Source organism: Pogoniulus pusillus, chromosome 22 (assembly GCF_015220805.1).
Source record: "Pogoniulus pusillus isolate bPogPus1 chromosome 22, bPogPus1.pri, whole genome shotgun sequence".
NCBI classification, from domain to species: domain Eukaryota; kingdom Metazoa; phylum Chordata; class Aves; order Piciformes; family Lybiidae; genus Pogoniulus; species Pogoniulus pusillus.
The window spans coordinates 1107236-1120554 of NC_087285.1; the positions used below are offsets into that span (position 1 = coordinate 1107236).

At 62.4% G+C, this 13319-nt stretch overlaps 1 protein-coding gene across 1 annotated transcript in view; it reads right to left on the bottom strand.

The window, feature by feature from the left end:
• UBE2D2 (ubiquitin conjugating enzyme E2 D2) overlaps positions 1-3715 on the bottom strand; it is a 44412-nt gene extending 40697 nt beyond the window's left edge. Inside the window, exon 1 of the mRNA XM_064161371.1 lies at positions 3393-3715. Within this exon, the coding sequence (XP_064017441.1) occupies positions 3393-3416 (24 nt within the window). The 5' untranslated portion in view covers positions 3417-3715. The remainder of the gene's footprint in view (positions 1-3392) is intronic.
• Between the last annotated feature and the right edge of the window lie 9604 nt (positions 3716-13319).

Sequence of the window (13319 nt, forward strand, 5' to 3'; positions counted from 1 at the left end):
CTTCCTGTCACAGCATCCCAGCAGGGCAGGGTTGGAAGGGACCTCTGGGCACCATCCAGTCCAACCCCTGCTCCAGCAGGCACCCACAGCAGCTTGCCCAGCAGCACAATGCCATGGGAGGGGTTGGAAGCCCAGGGCAGGAGACTCCATGACCTCTCTGGGCAGCCTGCTCCAAGCCTCCAGCACCCTCACACCAAAGAACTTTCTTCTCCTCTTCAGGTGGCTCTCCATTGGTTCTAGTTTGTGCCCATTGCCCCTTGTCCTGTCCCTGGGCATCACTGGCAAGAGCCTGGCCTCATCCTCTTGCCGAGCACTGCTCAGGTCCCCTCTGGGGCTGCCCTCCTCCAGGCTCAGAGGAATTCCTCCCACTTCCTACTTTCCTTCCCCTCTCACTGCAGGCATCTCCAAGCAGCTCACCCTGTGAGCCTCTAACAGCCAAGGACCCTTGTGCTTGCTCTCCTATTCAAGGAGCTTCAACTGATGTCCCAGCTGCTGTCACTGCCTGAGGATCAGCACCCAGATGGGACAAGGCCAAGTCCCAGGTGCTGAGTTCAGTTTAGACCTTGAAATGGAGGCCACTTGTCAGTGCCCTGCAGTGCTGCCCCAGCCACCTGCACCCCCAGGACACAAGGGCACTGCTACCCACCCAAACCTGACAGTGGAGCTCTTCCTCTGCGAGGTGACCCACACTGGGGAGGCCTCTGGCTGCTGGCACTGCTCATACCCTCAACGCTTCTCACAAGGGGAGGAGTCCAACTTGCAGAGCAGTGAGCACCTCAGCGAGGGTCACAACATCACCAGCTGCGGGACCAGGGCGGACAACAGGAGCAGCAATCTGGCAGCAGGGCTCAGCTCTGAGCTGTTTGGGAGCATCTTAAAGTGCAGCTCTGTGCAGAAGCACCACCCCAGCTCGGGTCTCTGGGCTGCAGCAGCTTCGCCTGCTCCTCACAGCAGCACCACCCCCGACTCCCTGCAGGGCTTCAGCTTCTGCCCCACTTCAGCCCAGAAGAGCTCAGCCTGCAAGAGGCCGAGCCAGGCAACACCACTGACACCAGGGGCTCCCTGCTTCCCTCCAGGTTCTCACCCAAGGGCACAAAGCTCTGGGGGCACACCTCCCAGCTGGCACTCAGAAACCCAAACTGCTGAGCACAGAGCCAGGTGAGGTGGAGACCTGAAGGCCCCAGCCGCAGCCTTCCTGCCCAGTCCTCCTCTGTACTCCAGCCCAGCAGCATCATCCCAATTCCATCCACATTCCTCAGCCTTTTGCTCTGGCCCCAAGGTGTAACCTGGAAGGTCAGGCTTGGCCCCACGCAGGACACAGCTGCTTTGCCCAGGGCAGCCCAAGCCCGAGCTGCTAAGGGAGCCTCCAGGGGTTTTACAACAGCTGCAGTGCAAACAGCCAGGGGCTGCCGCTTGAGTGCCTCAGGGGGGCAGTGACAGCAGCTCAGAGTGCAGCTTGGCTCCCATCTAACTTCTGAAGCATCAGGACTGCCAGAACAAGCAGATTTGTTTCCCTTCACATGCTCGGCTTGGTGGAAGTATTGCCTGCAGCCCTAACCTCTCCCCTCTCCAGCAGCCACCGCTCTCACCCCCCGGAGACACCTGGTACTGCACAGTGCTGTGGTGATGCTCCCGCTGCTTCCCAAGGCTTCCGAGCCCCCCAGAGCCCTCCACAGTCCCATTATCCCTCGGGATCCTTTATCTCTGACAAGCAGGATGAAGAACCAGGCCAGAAGCACCCAACACCAACAAAGGCTCAGCACATCCAACTCCTCTCCTGCTAAAACCCTACAGCCTAGAAGCAGAACTGCCTGGAGCACTGAACCCTGAACCTCAGCAATGCAGCTTCCCCTGCTGCCCAGTTCACCCAAAAGCCCTGCCTGTTCCCCAGAAGCCACATGGACCCTGCTGGGTGCCAGCTGTACCCCTGTGCTGGGCTCTTCCTGCAAGCTCACAGCCATGCCACGGAGCAGCCTTCTCAGCAGGAGCCACTGCCAGAGCCCTGTGCCCTCAGCTGGAGCACAACCTCTGGCTGCCCCGTGCCGAGCTAGGAGCCTCAACGCAGCTCAAAGCATACCCAAAGTGCCTCCCAGGCTCTGCCTAAGCCAGGAGCACACACAGGCCTTCGGGCTCCCCTTGAGTCATTTCACCTTTCATCGTGACCAGCAGCACGCAGGAAAGCCCACAAGAGCTTCAGGACAACTACGGAGTTGAGACGTTAAGACCTCATCCAAGCCTGATGTCAGCAAACTGATCTCAGAGGTTGGAAGTTTGTCTGCTGGTTCTGGGCAGAAATCAGATCTACAGTGCAGGAGAGCAGAAGCCTGATGGAGGAGAGGCTCCTACAGCCGGACAGTGTGGAGACGCCGAACTGACAGCTACACATTTGGCTGAGGAAAGGACACAGATCCCCTGCCTGACTCACTGAGGTCACCAAAGGGTACTGCCAGAACCCTCTCCTTTTCCTGGGAAAGGGGCCTGTGGCGATCGGGCAAAGCAGGGATTAAGACTGCAGGGACTGCCTGGTGCTTGCCTGGAAGGCCAGGACGCCGAGCACACCCTGACCCGCAGGAGAAGGCAGCGCCGCACACGCCTTCCCCTGCCAGCCTCCGCATGACTCAGGCTGCAGGGCAGCGCCGGCTCCACCAGGACAAGGCCTCGCACCGCTCCGAGAGCAGACCGCGGCGAGGTCACTGCAGCCAGCCTGTGCCCGGCACTCCAGTGCCCCACACCGCAGCAGCCTCCCTGGGGCGGCTGCGCCTGTCCCCATCGAGCTCCGAGCCCACAGCGCCCGTCCCCGCAGGGCCCCAGCGCGGGGTCCCCGCTGCCCCGCAGGGCGCTCGGGGGGCTCCCGGGGCTGCCCTCCGGCCGCGCCGCTCGCTGCCGGCTGGGCCCCGCCGCCGGCGCCCCCTCGCGGCCCCAGGCTCGGGGCCACGTTGCCTGCGAGGGGCCCAGCCGGGCCCGACACACCGCGGCCTGGGCGCTGCCCTCCCTGCCCTGGCCCCAAGGCCTGGTGCCCCCAGCCCAGGGGCAGGCTGCCGGGCGGGGAGGGTCCTGCCCAGGAGGTCAAGCGGAGCGGCCGGGCCGGCTGGGCCGCAACGCCGGGGCCGCTCCGACCGCAGCAGCCAGGCCTGCCCCGGGCAGCCAGGGCCCTTCCCGAGCTCCCTCCCGGATAAGCCCCGCACGGCGGAGCCCGCCCGCCTCTCCCCGCCCGGAGCGGGCACCGAGGGCGCTCAGCTCCACCAGGGCAGGGCCCGGCCCAGCCTCTCCCCACCCCGCTCCCGGCAGGCCCGGGGCGGCGGCAGCGGCGAGGCCTACTCGGGTTATGTAAGGCGGCGGCGGCGGCGGGGCCGGGGCGATGTGGCCGGCGCGGCGCGGGGCCCTGCCCTTACCTTGTGGATTCTCTTCAGCGCCATTGTGTGTGCGAGGCGGCGAGGAGGGGCGGCGGGGAGGGGGCAGCCGCGGGGACTATTTTCCGAGGGGGAGGGGGGAGGAGGAGCAGCGCGGAGGTGGCGGCGACGCGGAGGGAGAAGCAGCAGCGACGGAGGGGGGAGGGGAATGGGGAAGGGGAAGGAGAGAGAGAAAAGGGAGGGGGAGGGAAGGAGGGACGGGAAGGGCCCCCCCGGAGGCGGCGGCGGCGCGGGGGCCTGCGGGCCTGGCGCGGGGCTGCCGGAGCGGCGCCGCGGGGCTGGAGCTGTGCCGCTGCCGCAGCGCCTACCGCATCCCTCCGCCGCCCTTTATGCGCTGGCGCCTCCTCGCCGGCCTTCCGCGTATCGCTCCGCCGCTGCGGCGGCCCCGCTCCCTGCCCTGCGCCGCCGCCGCGGACGGTCGGACGGGCGCGGAGGCAGCCTGCCGCCACGGGGGCTAGGCCGGGCCGGGAGCGGAGCGGGAGGGCCGCGGGAGAGAGAGGAGGAGCGGGGCTTGGCGGGAACTATTTGTGCTGCGGCCGCCGTGCAGAACTCTCCAGAAGGGGGAGGGGGAGAGCGCGGAAGGGTACGGCGGCGCGAGGCGTGGGCGGTGCGGCCTCTGTGACGCAGCCTCTCGCGAGAGCAGCGCGCGGGAAGAAGTCCCGGCCGCGCCGCCGCCGTGGGCCTGGGCAGGCCTCGGCCCCGCTCCGCTCCTGCCGCCGGGATCCCTGCCCCAGCAGGCAGCCGGCGGCGGCGTGAGGCTGCGCAGGGCCCGAGGGCCGTTCCCAGCGGAGAGCCGAGACCCGTGCGGTGCTGGCCGGCCCCGCGCCCTCCCCGGGGAGGCTGAGCAGGCAGCCGGGCCCGGCGCTGGCTCTCCGGTGCGGGCTGGGGGCGCTGAGCGCGGTGCGGGGGCACCCTGCGGCTGCCGGGGGCGCCTCTGTCCCGGCAGCCCTCCCGAGGGCAGCGGCTTGGGGCCGGCCCGCAGGGGCTCGTTTGTAGGCCCAGGACCGAGTAGGTGGAGCAGGCAGGGCCAGGCTGTAACGGAGGTGTGAGCCAGGGGAGGCTGTGGGGCAGCAGCGCCCCGGGCACCGCGGCACCGGCCCAGCAGCACAGCTGGGGGACCAGCAGCACCGTGCGGGCAGGCACAGGCTCCCGCAGGCACCTTGGTGGGCAGAGACGGGAACGGAGCAGCTCTCCATCCAGCGTGCCCACGGAGAGCACTGCCACAGGCTTGTGCTCGAGTGCCCAAAGGGTGCCTCAGACAGCCCTGCTGGCTGCCCCCAGGCTGGAGGGTTCTGGGCAGCTCAGCAGAGCCCCACACACATCCCTGAGCACAGCTGCAGCAAAAGGACAACCTCTCTCCAGGTCTGGGTGGGCAGGAGTGCAGGAGCCTGGCAGCAGGACAGTGCTTGGGACAAGGGCCCTGTGCCCCTCTTCACACGGGGGAGCTCAGCCTGGCACCCAGCCTGACCCCAGGATGTCTGCTGATGGGAGGGCATTTGTCCCACTCCAGAGGAATTCCAGGTGTGGGAGGTTGGGATTCTTGGGCACAGAGGTAAGGCACAAGTGTGTCAGACACATAGGGTGGCTTTATTGCATCACACAACATCCACAGGAGGGTAGGGATGGAGAAAGGAAAAGAGGCGGGGGAGAAAAAGAAAAGAAATAGCCCCACACAGAGAGAAGAGGAGGCTCAGGGCAGAGCTCATTGCTGTCTGCAGCTGCCTGCAGGGAGGCTGTAGCCAGGTGGGGTTGGGCTCTGCTGCCAGGCAGGCAGCAGCAGCAGAAGGGGCCCCAGGCTGCAGCTGTGCCAGGGCAGGTTGGGGCTGGCTGTGAGGAGGAAGCTCCTGGCAGAGAGAGTGATTGGCACTGGAATGGGCTGCCCAGGGAGGGGGTGGAGTGGCTGTGGCTGGAGGGGTTGCAGCCAAGGCTGGCTGGGCACTGAGTGCCATGGGCTGGTTGGTTGGGCAGGGCTGGGTGCTAGGCTGGGCTGGGGGAGATTGGAGCTCTCTGCCAGCCTGCTTGATTCTGGCCTCTGAGTACAGGGATGGTACTGCAGATTCTGTTTATCATCTGGGAGCTCCACAGCCCTGTAGGTCCTGCCTTCTGGTGTCCTGGCAGCTCCTTGGCCTTTTGCCCTGTTCTGATCAGTTGCATACCAATCATGGAGTCCAGCAGGTTGGAAGCCTTCCCTCTTACACCTGATTCTGGCGCTGTTGTTAGTGGAGTGCACTCCAGCAGGTCCAGTGATGGTAACTTCCCTCCCTACAGTGCCACAGGCAAGTGGGAGAATTCCCTTGGTTGGTTGTGGTACTCTTAATGTTAACTCCTAAACCATCAGGCCTTTGGCACGTGATGGAGAGGACAGGCCTACCTGCTCACTTTCTCAACCAGTGGGGTGGCTACTGCTGAAGCTAAAAGCTTTGTTCTGACTTAGATGGTTGGTTCAGAGAGGATCAAGGTTTGCTTCACCTAAGGGAGAGAACTCCTGTGCCTTGTGCAGCTCAATGCAGAGAGGTCAGGCAGTTGGTCAGATCCACTCCAGAATGATTCTTCTCTCGCTGTTGGGTGTTTGCCTGTTAGCTGCTGTGGTGATTTTGGCTGCCACTATCTATTGTTACTGTGCCAACCATGGCACTAAGTGCCCCAGCCAAGCTTTGCCTGACCTCCTCCAGGCACGGCAACTCCACCACCTCCCTGGACAGCCCATTCCAGTGCCAATCTCTCTCTCTGCCAGGAGCTTCCTCCTCACATCCAGCCTAGACCTGCCCTGGCACAGCTTCAGCCTGAGGCCCCTTCTTCTGTTGCTGTCTGCCTGGCAGCAGAGCCCAACCCCACCTGGCTACAGCCTCCCTGCAGGCAGCTGCAGGCAGCAATCAGCTCTGCCCTCAGCCTCCTCTGCTGCAGGCTGCACCCCCCCAGCTCCCTCAGCCTCTCCTCACAGGGCTGTGCTCCAGGCCCCTCCCCAGCCTTGCTGCCCTTCTCTCAACACCTTCCAGCACCTCAGCAGCTCTCTGCAATGGAGGAGCCCAGAGCTGGACACAGCACTGCAGGGGTGGCCTGAGCAGTGCTGAGCACAGGGGCACAAGAACCTCCCTTGTCCTGCTGCCCACACTGCTCCTGACCAGCCCAGGATGCCATTGGCTCTGCTGCCCACCTGGGCACACTGCTGGCTCATCTTCAGCCTACTCTCTACCAGAACCCACAGGTCCCTTTCTTCCTGGCTGCTCTCAGCCACTCTGGCCTCAGACTGCAGTGCTGCTTGGGGTTGTTGTGGCCAAAGTGCAGAACTTTGCCCTTGGCCTTGTTCAGTCTCCTGCCCTTGTCCTCTGCCCACCATGCAGCCTGGCCAGGTCCCTCTGCAGGGCTCTGCTCCCCTCCAACAGCTCCACAGCTGCTCCTAGCTTGCTGCCATCTGCACACTCACTGCTGCTGGACTCAATCCCCTTGTCCAGGTCATCAATAAAGATGTGGAACAGGCCTGTGCCCAGCACTGCTCCCTGGGGAACACCACTGGTGACTGACATGTTAGCATCAGGTTTAGTTTGGCTATTCAGTTTATCAGAAGCCTCTCCTTATCCCTGTATTCCAATAGGCTCATTAAAGAAAGGCACAAAGAAGGAAATGGAAGTCGTGGAGGGAACTACTACATAGCTTGGCTGTAATCATTCTGTGACATCAAAAGCAAGGAGGCAGTAGCATTGTATGACCCTAACAGTGACATCATTAGCTGGCTTCACAAACCTGATATCATAGAATCAGGGAACCCAGCAGGTTGGAAGAGAGCTCCAAGCTCACCCAGCCCAACCTAGCACCCAGCCCTGCCCAACCAACCAGACCATGGCACTCAGTGCCCCAGCCAGGCTTGGCTTCAACACCTCCAGCCACGGCCACTCCACCACCTCCCTGGGCAGCCCATTCCAGTGCCAATCACTCTCTCTGCCAACAACTTCCTCCTCACACCCAGCCTCAACCTGCCCTGCCACAGCTTCAGCCTGGGGCCCCTTCTGCTGCTGCTGCCTGCCTGGCAGCAGAGCCCAACCCCACCTGGCTGCAGCCTCCCTGCAGGTCCTCCACAAACCCAGCAATTGCTTAGGGTGAAAGCTCCACTCAGGTATTTTGCCAGCAAAATACATTTGCTGCTCTCAAGAGAATGATGTGGGTGGAGAGGAGAGGGCAGTGGCCTCTCTGCTGCGATCTGAGCGAGACCCCAGGCAAACAGAAGGAGCAAGAAAACAGCTTTCATCTGCAGGTGTGAGTTGTGGTTTCTTTCTTCCTCCTGAAAACAAAAGAGTTTGCTTCTTGGTGAGAGAAACAGGAAGAGAGACTAAAAGAAGGCAAAAGCAAGCAAGGGTGGGGAAAAGCAGCCAAAGAGGGGGAAGGGATGCACTGCAGGGAAGGAACTATGCAGCGGGTGCTAGTGCAAGTGTAGTGGTAGGGAGCCCATCCGTCGAGGCTCCTCGAGTCCCCTTATTCCAAGCTGACACCAGCCCTGCCGACCCAGAGCTTCACCCTGCCGACCCAGAGGTCTGCCCCTGCCGACCCAGAGGTCTGCCCCTGCCGACCCAGAGCTTCACCCTGCCGACCCAGAGGTCTGCCCCTGCCGACCCAGAGCTTCACCCTGCCGACCCAGAGGTCTGCCCCTGCCGACCCAGAGCTTCACCCTGCCGACCCAGAGCTTTACCCTGCCGACCCAGAGCTTCACCCTGCCGACCCAGAGCTTCACCCTGCCGACCCAGAGCTTCACCCTGCCGACCCAGAGCTTCACCCTGCCGACCCAGAGCTTCACCCTGCCGACCCAGAGCTTCACCCTGCCGACCCAGAGCTTTACCCTGCCGACCCAGAGCTTCACCCTGCCGACCCAGAGCTTCACCCTGCCGACCCAGAGGTCTGCCCCTGCCGACCCAGAGCTTCACCCTGCCGACCCAGAGGTCTGCCCCTGCCGACCCAGAGCTTCACCCTGCCGACCCAGAGCTTTACCCTGCCGACCCAGAGCTTCACCCTGCCGACCCAGAGCTTCACCCTGCCGACCCAGAGGTCTGCCCCTGCCGACCCAGAGCTTCACCCTGCCGACCCAGAGCTTTACCCTGCCGACCCAGAGCTTTACCCTGCCGACCCAGAGCTTCACCCTGCCGACCCAGAGCTTTACCCTGCCGACCCAGAGCTTCACCCTGCCGACCCAGAGCTTTACCCTGCCGACCCAGAGCTTTACCCTGCCGACCCAGAGCTTCACCCTGCCGACCCAGAGGTCTGCCCCTGCCGACCCAGAGCTTCACCCTGCCGACCCAGAGGTCTGCCCCTGCCGACCCTGCTGGGCTGCCTCCCGCCGCGTCCGCACCTCCCCGCCGCTTGCCGGTCCGTCGGGGCTGATGCTCTTGCACCGCGGCGCTCATTCCGCCCCAGGGGCGCTCCGAACCTGCCCTGCCGCTGCCCGGCTGCGGGATCGGGTGACTGGGGGGCCCAGGGAGCAGAGGTGTCACTCTCTCTGGGCCTGCTGGCGGCACCATTGGCCAGCTGAACTGGGGTTTAGTTCTCTCTCGCACCTCTTCTGCAGACACCTTCTGAACCTGTCCTGCGAGGTGGCCTGCAGACCCCACAGCAGCAAGCAGCTCGCCACGTTCCCAGGGGTTTAAGCCACCCACCCAAAATGATGCTGTCTGGGACCAGCTGTAAGGTGCTCTGTTACCTCCTGTGGTCAGGCATAACCCAATAGCCCTCTGCTTCCTTCCCGGGCAGCCTTATTCTGCCTCCTGAGAGACACTCTCCACACGTGTTCAGGCTCTGTCTCCTCTGGGGATCTACAATGTTCCTTCTTTCCTGTTGCCAACTCAGCTGGAGAGTGAGGGGTTCCCCCAGCCCCACTGTGTCATCACAGAGACACTCTTCTGGCTGAGGGACACAGAGGGGGACCTTTCTCTTCCACCATCTCCTCAGCCCTTTCCCACTCCCTCTCAGGAGACACCTGCCTTATGCCTTCCTCTGCTGGTTGTGAGTCTGCCTCTGCAGAACAACCACTCTGCTCCAGCAGCAGCTCCTCTTTCAACAGAGCATTTTGCTCTGCTCTCGTCCCAACAACTTTCTACTCTCTCCCAGCTGCTCTTGCAGTATTTTCACAGCCACCTGTGAAGGGCCAATGGCTACCCCAGGCTGATTACAGCTCTGTGAGCCTTTGCCAGGGCTGCCAAGCCCACCCCTAAAAGGGCACAAGTCAAACCTTCACCCCTGCCTCCTTCTGTGGGACAGGTGTCCCCTCCTAGAGTCATAGAATCCAGCAGGCTGGCAGAGAGCTCCAAGCTCCCCCAGCCCAGCCTAGCACCCAGCCCTGCCCAACCAACCAGACCATGGCACTCAGTGCCCAGCCAGCCTTGGCTCCAACCCCTCCAGCCATGGCCACTCCACCACCTCCCTGGGCAGCTCATTGTCTTGGTAGGGCATAAATCCCTCCAGGCAGGTTTAACTCTTGCTGCTCTCCTTCTGTTGCAGGGTCTGGGAGTGAGTCAGATGAGCAAACAACAAGGGTCTTGCCCCAGCAAAGCCTTGCGGGAGAGGGGGGTGAGCACCTCGTGTCAGGGGTCCTGTGCTGCCCCCACCGTGCCTGCACAGCCGGAGGAGGCAGGAGGCTGTGAACTCCTTGGCCAGAACAAGGGGGCTGGTGCCTGCCGGCCACTTGGATTTCAAAGTCAGCTGTACACAGGGGGATGATTTGGAAACCACAGCCTTTGACCTCCTGCCTGCCCACAGCAGCCTTTCTGCCCCCTGCCTTTCTGCCTGCCCACAGCAGCCTTTCTGCCCCCTGCCTTTGTGCCTGCCCACAGCAGCCTTTCTGCCCCCTGCCTTTGTGCCTGCCCACAGCAGCCTTTCTGCCCCCTGCCTTTCTGCCTGCCCACAGCAGCCTTTCTGCCTTGCCTTTCTGCCTGCCCACAGCAGCCTTTCTGCCTTGCCTGTCTGCCTGCCCACAGCAGCCTTTCTGCCCCCTGCCTTTGTGCCTGCCCACAGCAGCCTTTCTGCCCCCTGCCTTTCTGCCTGCCCACAGCAGCCTTTCTGCCTTGCCTTTCTGCCTGCCCACAGCAGCCTTTCTGCCTTGCCTTTCTGCCTGCCCACAGCAGCCTTTCTGCCCCCTGCCTTTCTGCCTGCCCACAGCAGCCTTTCTGCCCCCTGCCTTTCTGCCTGCCCACAGCAGCCTTTCTGCCCCCTGCCTTTCTGCCTGCCCACAGCAGCCTTTCTGCATTGCCTTTCTGCCTGCCCACAGCAGCCTTTCTGCCCCCTGCCTTTCTGCCTGTCCACAGCAGCCTTTCTGCCCCCTGCCTTTCTGCCTGCCCACAGCAGCCTTTCTGCACTGCCTTTGCCCAGAGGCTGTGCTGGCTTGCGGCTCGCCAGCAGGCGGCCAGCTGTATGCAGCTCCGCAGCGGAGTGCTGGTTTGAAGCTCGCTGGAACGTTTTGGTGAGAAGAATGAGAGTGCAGGCTGTGGAAAGGAAGCAGTGGTGATGTCTGCTGCACCCATAGGTTGCTGAGATGTGTAAGAACCAGAACATAAATACAGGCAAGGGAGTCTCTCCCTGGGCTTTGTGGGCTGCATCCCTCTCTAACCTAACCTGCTGTCTGTGCAACTAACCCATCTGCTCCCCAACCCCCTGCCTGACCCTCCAGGCTACTTTGAGCATAAGGCAAAGCCTTGGGTGAGGTAGAGGGGGGGGGAGAAGGTGGCAGGGTGGTTAGCAGCCCCTCCTGAGGACTCAGGTTCCTGGGGGGGCTGCTGTGTTTCTGTAGTACCTCTTTGACTATTTCTGTCTGTACTGTAAGGCTCTGCTCGTGCCTTGTGCTGAGCTGTCAGCATAAAGCTTCCTCATTTCCAGAGCTGCTGAGTCTGCTCTGGGTGATTCCCAAAGTGGGGAGGGGGAAAACCCAAACCATCACAAGTGGCTTAGCAGCACTGCTTCCCTCAGCCTGAAATACTTGTGTCTGAGCCTGGGGTCAGGGCCAGTTTGGAAGCTCTTTCCCACACGAGGCTTGCTGAGGGCCCAGGGAGTGCTGAGCCCACCTGCTGCAGTGAGTGCCAGGACCCCATGGGCAGGGTCAGGACTCCTCCTGCTCTCACCTTACTGTGTTCCAAGGGCTGTTTGTTTAAACTCTTTAATTCTGGGCCATTGCTTCCTGTCCACTGAAGATCCAAAGGACCCCAGGGGATTCCCCTGAGTTCTGAATGTCAATAACAGTTAATATTCACTCACAGTCTGTGTTCATCATCCATGACCCAGCACTGATTTCCAATACACCCACCCCAGTGCCAATCTCTCTGCCAACTTCCTCACAGCCAGCCTCAACCTGCCCTGCCACAGCTTCAGCCTGGGGCCCCTTCTGTGCCTGTCTGCCTGGCAGCAGAGCCCAACCCCACCTGGCTACAGCCTCCCTGCAGGCAGCTGCAGGCAGCAATCAGCTCTGCCCTGAGCCTCCTCTGCTGCAGGCTGCACACCCCCAGCTCCCTCAGCCTCTCCTCACAGGGCTGTGCTCCAGGCCCCTCCCCAGCCTTGCTGCCCTTCCCCAAACACCTTCCAGCACCTCAGCAGCTCTCTGCAATGGAGGAGCCCAGAGCTGGACACAGCACTGCAGGGGTGGCCTGAGCAGTGCTGAGCACAGGGGCACAAGAATCTCCCTTGTCCTGCTGCCCACACTGCTCCTGACCAGCCCAGGATGCCATTGGCTCTGCTGCCCACCTGGGCACTGCTGCCTCCTCTGCAGCTCCTCTCTGCCACCACCCCCAGGGCCCTCTCTGCCTGGCTGCTCTCAGCCACTCTGTTCCCAGCCTGTGGCATTGCTTGGTGGTGTTGTGGCACTTTGGCCACAAAGTGCAGAACCTGCCCTTGGCCTTGTTCAGTCTCATCCCCTTGGCCTCTGCCCACCCATGCAGCCTGGCCAGGTCCCTCTGCAGAGCTCTGCTACCCTCCAACAGCTCCACACTGCTCCTAGCCTGGTGCCATCTGCACACTGCCTGCTGCTGGACTCAATCCCCTGCTCCAGCTCATCAATCCGTGGTGCTCTCTATGCCCATGCAGGCTGAGCAGGCAGGCAGGAGGTCCCATGGCAGCATGCACAGGCTCCCTCTGCATTCCCTGGCTGGTTCCTTCTCCAGCTGTGGCACACTGGGTGTCTCCTGCAGGGGGGCACTCTTGGCACAGGGAGTACCAACAGGATGCTTGCTTAGCTCTTCTCAGAAGTGTAGCTCAAAACAAGCTTCTGCTGAGCTGCTGGGACATATTGTTTATGGAGTGCAGGAGCCTGGCAGCAGGACTCTGCCTGGGACAAGGGCCCTGTGCCCACCTTCAAACAGGAGAGCTCAGCCTGGCACCCAGCCTGACCCCAGGATGACTTCTGATGGGAGGGCATCCTTTTCCCATGAGCTGGCACTGAGCTCCTGTGCCTCCATCTGACAGTTACTGAGGTTGGAGAAGACCTTCAGGATCCACGAGTCCAACTGTGAGCACAGCACTGCCAGGGCACCACTGAGCCATGGCCCTCAGCACCACATCCCCACAGCTTTGAACTCCTCCAGGGATGGGGACTCCATCCCTGCCCTGGGCAGCCTGGGCCAGGCTTCAAGAATCCTTTCAGGGAAGAAATTTTTCCTCCTCTTCAGCCTAACCCTCCCCTGGCACCATTCCAGTTCATCTCCTTCTATGCCCTGAGACCAGAGAGCAGAGCCCAAACCCCCCTGCCAGCTGCAGCCTCCTCTGAGAGAGCTCTGCCCTCAGCCTCCTGCTCCACATCCACCCCCAGCTCCCACAGCTGCCCCTCCCTAGCCCTGTTCTGCAGACCCTGCCCCAGCTCTGGTGCCCTTCTCTGGACCTGCTCCAGCTCCTCAGTGTCCTTCTGGGAGTGAGAGGCTGAGAACTGACTCCAGCACTCAAGCTGTGCCC